This window comes from Piliocolobus tephrosceles, chromosome 9 (genome assembly GCF_002776525.5).
Source record: "Piliocolobus tephrosceles isolate RC106 chromosome 9, ASM277652v3, whole genome shotgun sequence".
Lineage (NCBI taxonomy): Eukaryota > Metazoa > Chordata > Mammalia > Primates > Cercopithecidae > Piliocolobus > Piliocolobus tephrosceles.
Window position 1 is genome coordinate 70858645 of NC_045442.1, and position 17246 is coordinate 70875890.

Sequence of the window (17246 nt, forward strand, 5' to 3'; positions counted from 1 at the left end):
CTTCCTGTTTGATAGTTTTCCTTCTGACAGTCAGGACCCTCAGCTATAGGTCTGTTGGAGATTGCTTGAGGTCCACTCCAGACCCTGTTTGCCTGGGTATCAGCAGCAGAGGTTGCAGAAGATAGAATATTGCTGAACAGCGAGTGCACCTGTCTGATTCTTGCTTTGGAAGCTTCCTCTCAGGGGTGTACTCCCCCCTGTGAGGTGTGGGGTGTCAGACTGCCCCTAGTGGGGGATGTCTCCCAGTTAGGCTACTCAGGGGTCAGGGACCCACTTGAGCAGGCAGCCTGCCCCTTCTCAGATCTCAACCTCCGTGTTGGGAGATCCACTGCTCTCTTCAAAGCTGTCTGACAGAGTCGTTCGCATCTGCACAGGCTTCTGCTCCTTTAGCTGAGCCCTGTCCCCAGAGGCAGAGTCTACAGAGACAGGCAGGTTTCCTTGAGCTGCTGTGAGCTCCACCCAGTTCGAGCTTCCCAGCGGCTTTATTTACCTACTTAAGCCTCAGCGATGGCGGGCGCCCCTCCCCCAGCCTGGCTGCTGCCTTGTGGTTAGATTGCCGCAGACTGCTGTGTTAGCAAGGAGGGAGGCTCCATGGGCGTGGGACCCTCCCGGCCAGGTGTGGGATATAATCTCCGGTGTGCCGGTGTTACAGCACAGTATTGGGGTGGGAGTTACCCAATTTTCCAGGTGTTGTGTGTCTCAGTTCCCCTGGCTAGGAAAAGGGACTCCCTTCCCCCTCGCGCTTCCCAGGTGAGGCGATGCCTCGCCCTGCTTCAGCTCTCGCTGGTCAGGCTGCAGCAGCTGACCCGCACGGATTGTCCGGCACTCCCGAGTGAGATGACCCCAGTACCTCAGTTGAAAATGCAGAAATCACCGGTCTTCTGTGTCACTCGCGCTGGGAGATGGAGACTGGAGCTGTTCCTATTCCGCCATCTTGCTCCGCCCCCCTCCTTCGTCCTCTTTTGTTCTGTGTTCTCTGCCTTGGGAATCACAACACCTCTTTGACCTCACCTTCTTCATGGCCTTTACTCTAAGTCCAACTTTCTGGTAGATACTTAGAGATCCCTTAGAACCTCAACTGCAGTACGACCACAACTAAACACTCTTTACCATCTAAGCCAGATCTTATTCTGGAATTTTCCACTTTTATTAATGGTAGAACCAAATTCAAAAATTTCAGTCATCTGTTTACTCTTTTCTTCTTTGCCTTCCACATCTTAAACAATTGCCAAGTCCTGTATGTAGTACTCCTAGTATGGTTTTCTTTTACACAGCCAAATGTAGACATTTATTAACCGTTGCTGAATTGTTGCTGCCCAGGTAAACTTTGCTTTATATTTTCCCATAAGCTTGTTATTCCTTCCTTTCAAGGAAATATTCATTACTCATGATCCATCCCTACCCGTCTCGCACATTGCCTACCAAATAGATTCCTACCCTGCCACCCAAGGCCCTTTGTATTCTTAACTTTGCTGACCTTTTCAAGTCTTTTATTATTGCCTTTTGTGTATTCCTTTACTTGTTTGTGCACCATCCAAACTAATTTCCTATATATACATGTATGTCTTTGCTTATACTTTCATCTAGAAAGCATAAATGTGTTTTAATAAGACTTTCATTAATATTAAAGCTGTTGATAAATAGCATTTTAAATGCAGCTTTCCTGACATGAAATTTTAATTAAATATTTTTATTTTGCATTACTGAATCCTTTTCTCATTATTTGAAAATTCTAATTCAGAATCTTCCTCAAAAATCAACCTAGATATTTCTTAACAAGTTATGATTTATTTAATTAATTAATTTATTTATTTATTTATTTATTTATTTATTTTGAGACAAGGTCTCCCTGTGTCTCCCAGTCTGGAGTGCAGTGGTATGATCTCGGCTCACTTCAACCTCCACTTCCTGGGCTATAGCAATCCTCCTATCTCAGTCTCATGAGTAGCTGGGACCACAGGCACAGACCAACACACTCAGCTAATTTTTGAAATTTTTTTAGGAACAGAGTTCTGCCATGTTGCCCAGGCTGGTTTGGAACTCCTGGACTCAAGTGATCAGCCCACCTTGGCCTCCCAAAGCACTGGAATTCCAGGTGTGATTCATTGTGCCTGGCCAGAAGTTATGATCTTAATAAACAGATTATTTTTAAGTCACTTATAAGAATACAAACTTAGCCAGGCTCAGTGGTATGCACCTGTAATCCCAGCTACTTGGAGGGCTGAGATAGGAGGATTGCTTTATCCCAGGAGTTCAGGACCAGCCTGGACAATATAGTGAAACCTTATCTCAAAAAATATATATTCTGAACTGTTTGTAAGAAGCTAAAAGGATTCAGTTTGCCTTCATAGTACAGTTTCCCTAATTCAAATGTAATTATTGTCTTGAATGAGACCTTTCAAATATTTTTTATTTCATGAATTTCCAGAATTCTTTAGTATTGAGCATATAAACGTAGTATGAAATAAGTAATGCTTTATTCTCTGACGTAATGGCATATATCAAGCATATGGTACTCATATGATCAAATACCCTTCCAGTCAAATGTTGCTATTTTCTGCCTTGCATTTTATAATTGTATTTTATACACTTTTGTATTTTGTTTACGTTTCTTTTATTCTAGGAGTGACTGTGGAGATGGTATTTCTAATTTTGCCTCCTTTTTTCTTCATTCAGGGCTTTTTTCTTACAGTTTCTCCAGAGTCAGTATTAAAAGTGGCTCACCATGCTTCTGAAAACAACAGGATTTTCACTTTGAATCTGTCTGCACCATTTATTAGCCAGTTCTACAAGGAATCATTGATGAAAGTTATGCCTTATGTTGACATACTTTTTGGAAATGAGACAGTGAGTTACCTTTCCTTTTTCAAAAGAACCTGGGGGTTTTTTGTTTGTTTATTTCTGATCTGTGTATATATGTTTAGAAATATATAAATTAAATCCTAAATTTTTGTGTAAATATCCTTGAGAATTGTGCAACAAAATTGCCTCAATGTCAATTGACTGCTCTCAGTATTTTCAGTATTTCCTTCAATATATACTAACTTCTTTCTTAGTGAAATATGTATTTATTTATTTTTATCTTTTTGAGATGGAGTTTCCCTCTCTTCGCCCAGGCTGGAGTGTAATGGCATGATCTCGGCACACTGCAACCTCTCCTTCCCAGGTTCAAGCAATTCTCCTGCCTCAGCCTCCCAAGTAGCTGGGGTTATAGGTGCCTGCCACCATGCCCTCTACTATTTTTAGTAGAGACAGGGTTTCACCATGTTGGCCAGGCTGGTCACGAACTCCTGACCTCAAGTGATCTGGTCGCCTCAGCCTCCCAAAGTGCTAGGATTACAGGCATGAGCTACTATGCCCGGCCCAACATTTATTTTTTAAAGTTTAGGTGTTTGAGATTTAATTTACCTATAGTAAGAGTTATCCTTTTTACTGTAATTTCTGTGAGTTTTTACAGATGGATACCTGACCTGTTACTATGACCACAATAAATGGATAAAAAGCACATTCATCACTTTTTTAAGTCTCTTCAGAGTCTAAGTCCATTTGATGTTTGTTTAATAAATTATGAGTAAATTTTGATATATTACATTTATATTTCTTTATTAACAATATCGTTTTTTAAATATTGTTTGTTATAGTTGAAGGTGATAAAATGGAATTTCATCTCAACAATTAGAGTTTTTTCTTTCTACCAAGAATGTATTTTCTTCCATTCTAAATTATGGAAATGCTTATTTACTTAAATGCTTATTTACTTTGATTGCTTATTTACTGTTTATACCTCTTATTTACTGTTTATACCTCTTTGAAAATCCATGACAGAGGAAAAAAGCCTTCAGTGTGTCTTCCTGTGCCTTGGCCATGTCACTTGATGGTTTAATGTATACAATGAAGGTACTGTCTTAATCATCCCAGAAGTTCATTCTGATTCTAATTCCATAGTTCTAACATATTTTGAATATATTCATCGATTTTATATCTAATAACTGCTGTCTGCCTAGAATAACATAAAAATTGACCTGGAAATTTATGAGATCACCTGGGTAAAGATTAAAGGATGATCCGTAGAAATAATATCATAATATATCTGCAAAGGTGATGGTTACATTGGTAACAAATGGTGACATTGGAAGGAAATGCTATATTCTTGATAATTCACAAATTGAGATACTGGCAAGAAATAGTGGTAATAATGAAGTGCCAGATAGCTGCTAGAAGCCTAATTTGTCTAAATCTACCATTTAGTTTTTTCCTTATTAACAGTTTTATTTTCCAAAGGGTAAAAGAAGTAACTGGGAAAAGTGCTACTCAAGCCCTTTGAATAATATTAAAGCATTGGGTCAGTAGTCTTGAGAATCACTGGGAGAAGTTAACACTTGGTCTCAGAGTTCTTAGTCATGAAAGATCAGACTGGCAGCACTTAAATAAGTTCTCCAGAGTTTAAGAGACAAATCTTAAAACTTTTTAAAAAGATAAATATGATTCCAAAGGGCCGGGCACGGTGGTTCACGTCTGTAATCCCAGCACTTTGGGAGGCAGAGGCAGGTGGATCACAAGGTCAGGAGATTGAGACCATCCTGGCTAACATGGTGAAACCCCATCTCTACGTAAAATACAAAAAATTAGCCGGGCATGGTGGCAGGTGCCTGTAGTCCCAGCTACTCGGGAGACTGAGGTAGGAGAATGGCGTGAACCCGGGAGGTGGAGCTTGCAGTGAGCTGAGATTGCGCCACTGCACTCCAGCCTGGGCGACAGAGGGAGACTCCGTCTCAAAAAATTAAATAAATAAATAAGTAAAATAAAATAAATATGATTCCAAAGAATGAGACTTTGGAAGTAAAGAAAGCTTAGGGAGATTGAATGCCATAAAAAAAATGCTATTTGGACTTTATAGTCACAAATGATCTTAATTAAAGAGAGAATGTGGAGGGATCTTTTAAAAAAAATTGCAGAGCACGCAGAAAACTCTTTAATAAGAGCTCAAATTTGGAGGATGACAAGATGGCTGCCTCTGCCTTTGTCGGTGCAGTGAGAGCAGCTTCAGTAATCTTTTTTTTTTGAGACGGAGTCTTGCTCTGTCGCCCGGACTGGAGTGCAGTGGCCGGATCTCAGCTCACTGCAAGCTCCGCCTCCCGGGTTTACGCCATTCTCCTGCCTCAGCCTCCCGAGTAGCTGAGACTACAGGCGCCCGCCACCTCGCCCAGCTAGTTTTTGTATTTTTAGTAGAGACGGGATTTCACCGTGTTAGCCAGGATGATCTCGATCTCCTGACCTCGTGATCCGCCCGTCTCGGCCTCCCAAAGTGCTGGGATTACAGGCTTGAGGCACCGTGCCCGGCCAGCTTCAGTAATCTTATGGCTTCAGAATATTTTGGCATCTTCAGCCTACCGAAACAGTGTCAAAAATGCCTCTCTTATTTCTGCATTGTCCACTGGACGTTTTAGTCATATTCAGATACCAGTTGTTTCCTCCACTCCCAGACTTACCACATCTGAGAGAAACCTGACATATGGGCATACTTCAGCGATCCTTAATAGAGTGGTCCCTTTGCTTCCAAGTATCTTGAAGCTGCCAGTCAGATCTCTAACATACGTCAGTATACGAAAAGGCAAGAGAAAGATTGTGAAAGCTGTCATCTATAGGTTTCTTAGACTTCATTGTGGACTTTGGAAGAGAAGGGCTGGTTATAAGAAAAAATTTTGGAAAAAGACACATGCAAGAAAAAAGCGATTGAGGGAATTTGTATTCTGCAATAAAACCCAGAGTAAACTCTTAAGATAAAATGACGACGTCCTTCTGGAAGAGGCGAAAGTGGTGTGTCCATGATCCTTATCAGAAGTATCATGATCGAACAAACCTGAAAGTATAGATCAGAAGTTTCACTTGTTTCTCAGTTATTGAATATGTATCTTTGTGTACATATCTTTGCAAAAATGGATAAGTAAAAAACTCGATGTAAATTGTACCAATGAATATGTAAACATACAGTGACAACATTAAACTTATAAAAGTTTTAAAACTTGAAAAAAAAAAAGCTCAGATCTGTAAAGGACATGTAAAAAGAAGGTGGAAAATGTATTTAGAATCAGGGAATGATGCTAAAAGTGTGGTAGAGACAAAAGAGAAAAGAATAGTCCTAAAAGTGGTTTAGGTTTGCAGCAGATGCTGATGATATCAAAACAATCTTCACTTAAAAAAAAAAAAAAAAAGACTCCAAAGTACAAGCAACAAATGGAAAAAATAGATAAGTTAAACATCATCAAAATTAACAACTTTTGTGCATCAAAGGACACTATCAAGAATGTGAAAAGACAACTAGTAGAATGGGAGTTAATATTTGCAAATAATATATCTGATAAAGGATTCATATTCAGAATATTTAATGCAGTAACAACTCAACAATAAGCAAACTAACAACATAATTCAATAATGATCAAAGGAATTTAATAAACATTTATTTGAAGAAGATATGCAGATGGCCAGTAAACACGTGAAAAGATGTTCAACATAACCAGTCAAGAAGTGCAGATCAAAACCAAAATTAGATACCACTTCACACCCATCAGAATGACAATTGTTTTAAAACATGGAAATTAACAAGTATTGGTGAAGATGTGGAGAAATTGGAAACACTTGTGTATTGCTGGTGGCAATGTAAAATGGGAATGTAGAAGACAATTTGGTGGTTCCTCAAGATGTTAAACATAAAATTATTACCATATGATCTAGCAGTTCTGCTTCTAGGTATATTACCCAAAATAACTGAAAGCAGGGACTCAGATCATTGTACACCAGTGTCCACAGCAGCATTATTCACAATAGCTAAGATAGAAGCAAATCAAATATTCATCAACAGATAAACAAAATTTCACATATATATACAATGGAGTATTATTTAGCCTTAAATGAAATTTTGATACATGCTACAACATGAATGAATTTTGAAAATACTATGTTAAGTAAAATAAGCCAGACATATCAGACAATTATTAGATTTTCTTAGAAGAATTCCACTTACAAGAAGTACCTAGAATAGGCAAATTCATAGAGACACACAGTAGGATAGTGGTTACCTGGGAGTGGGGTAGGGAGGAATGAGGCATTATTGTGTTATAAGTACAGAGAGCTTCTGTTTGGGATGATGAGAAAGTTCTGGAAATGGATAGTGGTGATAGTTGCACCATACTGTGAATGTATTTAGTGCCAATGAATTGCATACTTAAAATGGAAATCTCTATCATATGTATAGTTTACCACAATTTTTTTAAAAAGATTGATTCTACAAATCAGTAAACTTAAAAGTTGGATCACAGCTTAGTATAGATTATTAAAGGAATCATTTTTCCCCACCTAGAAGAGGAAGTGGTAAAACTGTAAGCTGCTGCGTGGCTGTAAGTCGTGGGGAAAGAAAATCTTTTCTCTTTTGTGTGATTATTGTTCATTTGAATTCACTTCAAGAGGTATTTATATAGTACCTAAGTACCTATTATGGCAGACCAATAAGCAGTGGATACATAGTATATTTGAGAACATCTGTCATTACATGGATTATAGAATAATGAAGATTGGCTATAAGACAATTAGAGGTATTTTGTATGTTATTGAAGCAGTCTCAAAAAGTCTGTTGATAAATAAATCGATTTCTAGGGGTACACCTCAGTGTTTACCCTACCTTTGCTTAAGTAAACTAACAGTGATTTAGATAAAGCTATATTTGCATATAATTCAAATGCAAATAATACAACACCTTAATACATACTAGGTAAGTTGAAGGTCAAAATCAAAATTTTTTTTAATGTTAGTAGGCTCTAAATATGAGTTGAGTGATGAAATTTAATAGGGATAATAAAATTATACCATATTTGATTATAAAAAGCAAGTAGAGTAAAATGCTTTATCCCTTTAATCTCATCATCCATTGTTTTTCTCTTTGAATACTATAGTAATAATAAGTTATCTTCAGTTCTCCAGGAAAAGAGGGACATTTTACTTCTAAAATGTGATGAAGGATAAAATATAGTTCTCAGAGAGTATACATAGGATTCTTTAATCTTCCCCCCCCCAAAAAAAAATATAGTGTGGTTAGTATAAATGTTCAAAATGTCAAAACTCAGCTAAAACCAAACACACTTGGCTCTTATTTTCTACGTGATGTCACTTTCCTCTTGTCAGAGGATTGTACAGTAGTAATGATGATTTAAAACTTCTGATAGCCTCAGTATTAAAAAAAATACCTTGTCCACAAAGTTTATTTCTTCATAGGCAATGATCAATGATCCCTGTGAGACAGGAAATAAATAAGATAAACCTGATGATTACCCCAGCTAACTCCTTGGAGATAATTTCCAGGCAACAGAAGAAGGGTAACTAAGGCCAGGCACAGTGGGTCACGCCTGTAATACCAGCACTTTGGGAGGCTGAGGCAGGTGGATCCTTTGAGGTCAGGAGTTCAAGACCAGCCTGGCCAACATGGTGAAACCCTGTCTCTACTAAAAATACAAAAAAAGCCTGGCAGAGTGGTTATGCGCCTGTAACCCCAGCTACTTGGGTGGCTGAGGCATGAGAATTACTTGAACCCAGGAAGCAGAGGTGGTAGTGAGCCAAAATTGCACCACTGCACTCTAGCCAGGGTGACTAAGTGAGACTCTATCTCAAAAAGAAAAAAAAGGAACTCAAGTAGAGCCTTGCAATCTCTTTTAATGAGGAGTTGGAGCTGGAAGTTCAAGGAGTCTAAGACTGCTAGTGTTTGTAAGTTAAAAGTACCAGAGAAGAAATAGCTGAATAGAGAGAGAACTCAGGACATTTGCAGAATCCCACCAAGTCTTCAGCTGAGTATGAATCAGTGGATTTTTGTGAAGAAATTAAGGAAGACCAGGAAAAGAACCACCCAAAAAGATTGTAGAGGACACTCCTCAGTGCACACATGAGGACCTGGAACCATTCCTATCCTACTAGTCAGAGTAGATAACCTGACTAGTAATTCATGAGGTTTCAAATAGAGTATTATAAGGAATTTTGTCTCATTAGTAGGGTAAAATTAGCTCTAGAATAGATATTCTGGTCTCTCCTGTCAATATTATTACAATATATTTGACAACCTTTATGAAATGGACAAATTTGTTAAAAGACACAAAGTACTAAATCATACTCAAGAACAAATAGAAAAAGGCTGTTTAGATTATTAAAGAAATTGAATTTGTAGTTAAAACCCTTGCTACAAAGAAAACTCAAAGGCTGAATTGCTTCAGTGTTTAATTTTGTTTGTTTGTTTGTTTGTTTGTTTGTTTGTTTTGAGACAAGGTCTTACTCTGTCACCCAGGCTATAGTGCAATGGCACAATCATGTCTCAATGCAAGCTCAAACTCCTGGGTTCAAGTGATCCTCTCACCTCAGCCTCCTGAGCGGCTAGGATGACAGGTGCAAACCACCATGCCTGGCCAATTTTTAATTTTTGTAGAGAGGAGGTCTCATTTTGTTGCCCAGGCTGGTTTCAACCTCCTTTGCTCAAGCAAGTCCTCAGGTGCAAACCACCACGCCTGGCTAATTTTTAATTTTTATAGAGAGGAGGTCTCATTTTGTTGCCCAGACTGGTTTCAACCTCCTGCGCTCAAGCAAGTCCTCCCACCTCAGTCTCCCAACGTGCTGGGATTAGCCACTGCACTTGGCAGTGTTGAATTTTAACACAGATTTCAGAAAGATGTAATACCAGTTGTATACAAACTGTCCCAAAAAATTGAAGAGGGAGAGATATACCTATCTTATTTCATGAGGTGTGTATTACCTTCATACCAAAACAAAGTATTGCAAGAAAAGACCAATATCCCTCATAAACACAGATGTAAAAATTCTTCAAATAATTTTAGCAAATCAAACCAAACAATATATTAAAAGAATAATTCATCATGACTAGGAGTGTAGAATTGGTTTAACATTTTAAAATCTATCAATGTAATTAAATGTATTAAGACTAAAAAGAAAATCACATGATTATCCTAAAAGCTTTTGAAAAAACCAGATATCTACTTCTGTTAAAAGCCCTCGGAGGCTGGGCATGGTGGCTCCTGCGTGCAGTCCCAATAGGGATTGTTGGGAGGCAGAGGCAACCCTGTCTCTACTAAAAATACAGAAAAAATTAGCTGGGCATGATAGCACACACCTGTGCCAGGAGATGGCTGAGCCAGGAGAATCACTTGAACCAAGGAGACAGAGGTTGCAGTGAGCCAAGATGTGCCACTGCACTCCAGCCTGGGCAACAGAGCAAGACTTTGTCTCACAAACACACACACACACACACACACACACACACACACACACACACACACAAAAGCCCTTGGAGGCCAGGTGCAGTGACTCACACCTGTAATCCCACCACTTTGCCGAGGCTGGGGTGGGAGGATCACTTGAGGTCAGGAGTTTGAGACCAGCCTGCCCAACATTGCAAAACCTCATCTCTACTAATAATACACAAAATAGCAGGGCATGGTGGTGGGCACCTGTAATTCCAGCTACTTCGGAGGCTGAGGCAGGAGAATCTCTTGAACTGGGGAGGCAGAAGTTACAGTGAGCCAAGATCATGCCACCACACTCCAGCCTGGGCAACAGGGTGAAACTGTGTCAAAAAAATAAAAAGCTCTCAGAATAGTCGGAGTAGAAGGGAACTTCTTCGAGTCAATAAAGAACATCCACCAGGAATATACAGCTAACATCATACCTAATGGTGAAAGATTGAATGCTTTTGCCTAAGATGAGAAACAGAAAATCAAGGATATTCACTCTTTCCACTTCTATTCAACATTGTTTTGTGGGTTCTAGCTAGTGCTAACAAAGCATGAAAAACATCCAGATTTAGAAAGAAGGAAGTAAAAATGTCTCTATTATCAAAACTATGATCATATTCATGCAAAATCTGATGTAATCTTCAAAAAGCTATTAGAACTGGCTAGGCACGGTGGATCATGCCTGTAATCCCAGCACTTTGGGAGGCCAAGGCTGGTGGATCATTTGAGGTCAAGAGTTCGAGACCAGTCTGGCCAACATGGCAAAACCTCGTCTCTACTAAAAACACAAAAATTAGCTGGGCATGGTGGCACACGCCTGTAATCCCAGGTACTTGGGAGGCTGAGGCAGGAGAACCCGGGAGGTGGAGGTTGCAGTGAGCTGAGATCATGCCCCTGCACTCCAGTCTGGGTGACAGAGCAAGACTCTGTCTCAAAAAAAAAAAAACAAAAACAAAAAAAGCTATTAGAACTAAGTGACATAGAAAGATTGTCGCATACAGAATAAAAATTTTAAACTGAAATGTATTTTTTTACATTAGCAAGAAACAACCAGAAATTAAACATACGGTTTCCAATACCATCAAAAAGTGTGACAAAGTATTTACTTTGGGATAAACCAGACCAAAGATGTATATACTGAACACTACAAAACGTTGAAAAAATTTTAAGGGGGCCCGAATGGGAGATATATCATGTTCATGGATTAGAAGATTCTGTATTGTTAAATATAAATTCTACCCAAAATAATCTATAGTTTAATTCAGTCAGAATTTCAGAATTTTTTTTAAAGTCAATAAGTTCATTCTAATATTTATATGGAAAAGCACTGAACTAGAATAGCCAAACCAACATGGATTTTAAATACCAAATCAGAGGACCTTTACATGATTTGAAGACTTATTACAAAGCTGCGGTAATCCAGACAATGTGGCATTGGTGTAATGATAGACAAATAGTCAATGGAACAGAAGGGAAAGTCCAGAAATAGATCTAAATTGATTTTTCAGCAATGTTTCAGAGACTATTTTATGGAGGAAAAAAGCAGTCTTTTTGACAAGTTGTTCTGGAGCAATTAAATATCCATATCCAAGAACGCAAACATCAACCCATATGACAAACAACTGCACAGCTATTAGAATGTGTAAAAGTGTGACCATACTAAATATTGGTAAGGATATATGGAGCTGCTAGAATGTGAAATGGTACAACTACTTTGGAGAATGGTGTTCTTGTTTCTTACAAAGTTAAATATACATCCTCCAAATGACCTAACCTAGCTATCGCACTCTTAGATATTCACCCAGGACAGATGAAAGCATCTGTCCATGTAAAGACATACACAGGTGTTTATAGCAGCTTTATTTGTAATAGCCAAAGTCTGGAAAATAAACCAAACATCCACCAACTAGTAACTGGATAAACAAATTGTGATATTTCCATAGAATAAAATACTACTCACCTATAAAAGAATTGTACTATTGGTAAGAAATGAACCAACAGCATAGAAGAATTTTAGAATACCTATGCTGAGTGAAAGATACTATAAAATACATTCTATATGATTCTATTTATATTCTAGAAAATGCTAACAAATTTATAGTGTTGGCAGATCCATTGTTGTCTGGGGACAGGGATATTCTATGAGGCAGTGATCACAAACGGACATGAAGAAACTTTTAGGAGTAATAGATGTGTTCCGATTGAGGTTGTGGTTGCAGAACTTTATACATATGTCAAGTTTTATCTAATTATACACTTTTAATTTGTGCAGATAATTGTATGTCAGTTATACCTCAGTAAAGCTATTAAAATGAATATAAACTTTATGATTCCATTTATATGCTTAAAAGTAGGAAACATTATTCTAGAGTCATTAAGTTCCAAAAATACACTGCTAAAATGAAGAAGGGCCAATTTCTTATTTTTTGATCACCATATATTAAACACCTTTTATTTCCATGGAAGATCCCCTTATATTTAAGTAGCAATGTCAAGCCAGAGGAAGAGTATTTTGATAGTCCTGGGCTCTAATCATGACAGACAACTAAAAATTATCATACCCTACTATTGAATAATGCTTTAAGGTTAAAAAGAGTGTTCACAAAAGCCATCATGTAATCTACAAGGCAATTCCATGTCGTTTTTCTAATGCATGTAAAGTTTCAGCTTGGCTCATAGAATGTATACACAATTTTTGTTAGGTAATGTTGTTAGTAGTGTTAGGAGTGTTGATCATGCTATCTATTAAGTTTCACTTCACTTTAACTTGCTTTGATAACTCACACTCTCCATTCATCCCTGTTAAAATATAATGAATAGTACGAAGTATATGAGGGAAAACTCATGGCTATTGGACTGCTCTCTGCTATATCACCTCTTACTTCTGGTCCAACAAAGTTATTTGCTTACAAAAAGTTAATTTTGTTTTTCCTAAACTTTGTGAAATTTGTGTTCATTATTTATTTAACATTATATATTCTGATGAAATATGAATGCAAGTAGAATGAGAATTAGTTTAATGAGTTAAATTTGGGTCTAAAACTAAATACAAATGAGTTATTTTTAGTGTAAAAGATTAAAGGCAGTAAAAAGCTGTAAACATCTGTATTCAGGAGTGCTTCACAGGTGTTTTTATGTTTTCTCTCTGCTTTAAAGAAATTGAAACTAGGCCGGACACCATAGCTCACACCTGTAATCCTAGCACTTTGGGAAGTTGAAGTGGGAGACTCGCTTGAGCACAGGTGTTGGAAACCAGCCTGGGCAGCATAGTTGGACCACATCTCTACAAATATATTTTTTTAATTAACCAGGCATGGTGGCACACACCTGTATTCCCAGCTACTCAGGAGGCTGAGGTGGGAGGATCATTTGCACCTGGGAAATTGAGGCTGCAGTGAGCCATGGTCATGCAACTGCACTCTGGTCTGGGTAACAGAGTAAGACCCTGTCTAAAAATAAAATTTTTAAGAAAACAAAATGAAAATTCATGAACTATGAATTCTAGATGTGGTTCTATAAGAAAATCTCTAGAATGTCAGTCTGTAGGCATGTTCAAAGGTTTTGACCCTATTTTTTTTTTTTTTTTTTTGAGACAGAGTCTTGCTCTTTTTGCCTTGGCTGGAGTGCAGTGGTGCAGTCTCAGCTCACTGCAGCCTCCACTTCCCAGGTTCAAGCAATTCTCGTGCCTCGGCCTCCTGAGTAGCTGAGACTACAGGCATGCACAATCATGCCCAGCTAATTTTTGTATTTTTAGTAGAGATGGGTTTTGCCATGTTGGCCAGGCTGATTTTGAACTCCTGGCCTCTAGTGATTTTGAACTGCCCACCTCTGCCTCCCAATGTGCTGAGATTACAGATGTGAGCCACTGCACCCAGCTGACCGTATTTTAAATATTAGCAAATGATATATCTTTATATATTAAAATAAAATGTTTAGATTATGAAAGCTATTTTTTGTTCCCTTAATTTAAATCATCTCTCTGACTTATTTATTGACTACTTTTTCTTCCGTTTCCTCATCTGTAAATTGAGGAGATTTGCATAGAAATACTAGATAATCTTTTAAATTTTTTCTTGTAGCTTAAATATGTTATGAAATTGATTCATTTTTTCCCACATTCTAAGATTAATACTGTTAGATTTTATTATAAATTAATAAAGTTCCTCTTGAAATCTAAAATAATGCCTGACATTTCTTTTAGGTAGTTCTTCTTTTTTATTATGAGTGTACCCTTAACTGTAGTGCCTTTTAAGCTGAATTCTCCCCATTTGTGACCCCAGTATGCCTTTTTTGTTAGTGAACCCAGGGGAAATGATACTTCTCTCCGAAAAATATCTGAAAATATTTGGTTAGACACATGCTGGGACAAAAAGTGAAGTATCCACAGTAATACCATTGCTATATTCTTGTGACATAACCAAATTATAATTACTAAATGATACAATTTACTTTTTTAAAATTCTGGTGAAAAACATACACAATAGGCTGGGCACGGTGGCTCACACCTGTAATCCCAGCACTTTGGGAGGCAGAGGCGAGCGGATCACTTGAGGTCAGGAGATTGAGACCAGCCTGGCCAACATGATGAAACCCCGTCTCTACTAAAAATACAAAAATTAGCCTGGCGTGATGGCGGGCACCTGTAGTCCCAGCTACTCGGGAGGCTGAGGCAGGAGAATCGCTTGAACCCAGGAAGCGGAGCTTGTGGTGAGCCGAGATTGCGCCACTGCACTCCAGCCTGGGTGACAGAGCGAGACTCTGTCTCAAAAAAAAAAAAAAAAAGCATACACAATATAAAATGTATACCATTTTAACTATTTTTAAGTGTACCAATCAGTGGCATTAAGTACATTCGCAATGTTGTGTAGCCATTGCCACTATTCCTCTCCAGAACTTTTTTTTTTAAATCAACCCAAGCAGAAGCTCTGTACCCATTAAATAATAACTCGCTATTTCCTATTTCCTCCTCCCCCCTCACCCTTCGTAACTGTTTTACTGTCTGTCTATGAAAGTGCCTGTTTTAGGTACCTCATACAAATAGGATCATACAAAAGTTGTCTGACTTAATTTCACTTAGCATAATCTTTTTAAACTTCATTCATGTTATAGTATGTTATCAGAATTTTGTCTTTTATAAGGCTGAATAATATTTCATTGTATGTGTGAAATTTTGTTTTATTGCTTCATCTGTTGATAGACATTTAATTTGTTTTCATCTTTGATTATTATGAACAATGCTACTGTGAATGTTAATGTACAAGTATCTGTTTGAGTTCCTGCTTTTAACTCTTTTGGATATATACCTAGATGTGGAACTGTTGGATCCACAACAGGTACACCATTTTACATTCCTACCATCAATATACAAGGGTTCCAATTTCTCCACCTCCTCACCAACGCTTATTTTGCATTTAAAAAGTAATAGCCATCCTGCTGGGCATGAGGTGGCATCTCACTTTGGTTTTGATTTGTGTGGTTTACTTTCAGCCAAGGTTCAGAAATACATAGTGACAAATTTCTGTTTCTTTAATTTAAAATCTTGGGTAAGCTGTTACATTGCATTTTGTACTTTTAGATTACACATCTGAATTGATTGGTTATCCTTGTTAAAGTAGTTCCAAAATTGCTGCAGTATAAACACTCTTTAATATTACAATGTAGTTTTAATTTGTTTCTGACATCTTCGAAGTTTGAATAATTTTCCCTTCAGCAACAACCATTTGTTAGCTACACTCACACGAAATCAGCTTAATAAAGGACATTCTACATGAAGGTAATTATAATCCATTGATGCCCCTTAATGCAAGCTGCTTTGTAGTCATTATCTATCAGTAGATGACTAAAGAACTTGATTATTCTTGTTTTTCATTTTTATTAAATTAAGAAGTTTTTTTAAATTATGTCATTTTGCAAATGGTTCTTAGGAGTAATACCTTTCAAGGCTCCATAATCACTAGATAATTAACCTGCCAGGATTAAGTACACTCAACTTTGCCTCAGGATGCTTAACTCTCAAATACGGTCAATTATCTCATGATAATAACTGCTTTGTCAAGAGTTACCGCTTAATTCCACAGTGAAAAGTCAAATCACCCATACCATGCACTTTAAGATAGTGCAATAATAAAACAGCAGTTTGAAATGGGGCAGAAGAATTCAGTTGAATTTTTTCATAGGGATAAGAATGATATGCTTTAGACAAAGCTCCCCCTCATATCTAGTATTTTGAATCTCACAAATGATTTCAATTTATAAAGATATAGAGGCCGGGTGCAGTGGCTCACACCTGTAATCCCAGCACTTTGGGACACCAAGGTGGGCAGATCACCTGAGGTCAGGAGTTCCAGACCAGCCTGGCCAGCATGGTGAAAACCCCGTCTCTAGTAAAAATATAAAAATTAGCTGGGCGTGGTGGCATGCGCCTGTAGTCCCAGCTACTCGGGAGGCTGAGGCAGGAGAATCCTGAGAACCCTGGAGGTGGAGGGTGCCGTAAGCCAAGATCGTGCCACTGCACTCCAGCCTCGCAACAGAGCAAGACTCTGTCAAAAAAAAAAAAAAAAAAGATAACATATTGCTCTGCTTTATCAGTCCTTTTGCTGGCAATGTTCCCATATTGCAGATTTTCTTAAAGGGAAAGCCATTTTGTCTATTAACCTCACAGAGGATTCAATATATTAAAAATCTCTAATATACACCAAGAAAATTGAAATTACTTTATTTACTGAGTGTTGATTTAGCTTAAAAATCTAGTTTATCAACAAGTGAATTACAAAACAGTGAACAAAATTCTGCAGTTTGTTGTGGTTGTTTTTGTTATTGAGTAGCTTCACTCATATTTGGACAGGATGTGCCAAAAACAGAAATACTACTAGATAGATCAGGACATTTTGAAAGAAAATATAAAAATGTCTTTAGGTTTGTTATCCATGTCTTCTAAGCCTGAATGATGCTTGTATCTCTTTATAA

General features: G+C 37.8%; 1 protein-coding gene and 1 pseudogene across 4 annotated transcripts in view; both read left to right on the top strand.

The window, feature by feature from the left end:
- The window catches only part of ADK (adenosine kinase), a 591886-nt gene that overhangs the window by 398939 nt on the left and 175701 nt on the right, over window positions 1-17246 (top strand). For all 3 annotated transcript variants that reach the window (XM_023204899.2, XM_031936187.1, XM_023204900.1), the window contains exon 7: window positions 2677-2847. In XM_023204899.2, the coding sequence (XP_023060667.1) occupies window positions 2677-2847 (171 nt within the window). The remainder of the gene's footprint in view (window positions 1-2676; window positions 2848-17246) is intronic.
- On the top strand, window positions 5302-6244 carry LOC111537835 (annotated as a pseudogene). Its single transcript, XR_003309647.1, has one exon. The product of XR_003309647.1 is annotated as a 39S ribosomal protein L35, mitochondrial pseudogene (transcript).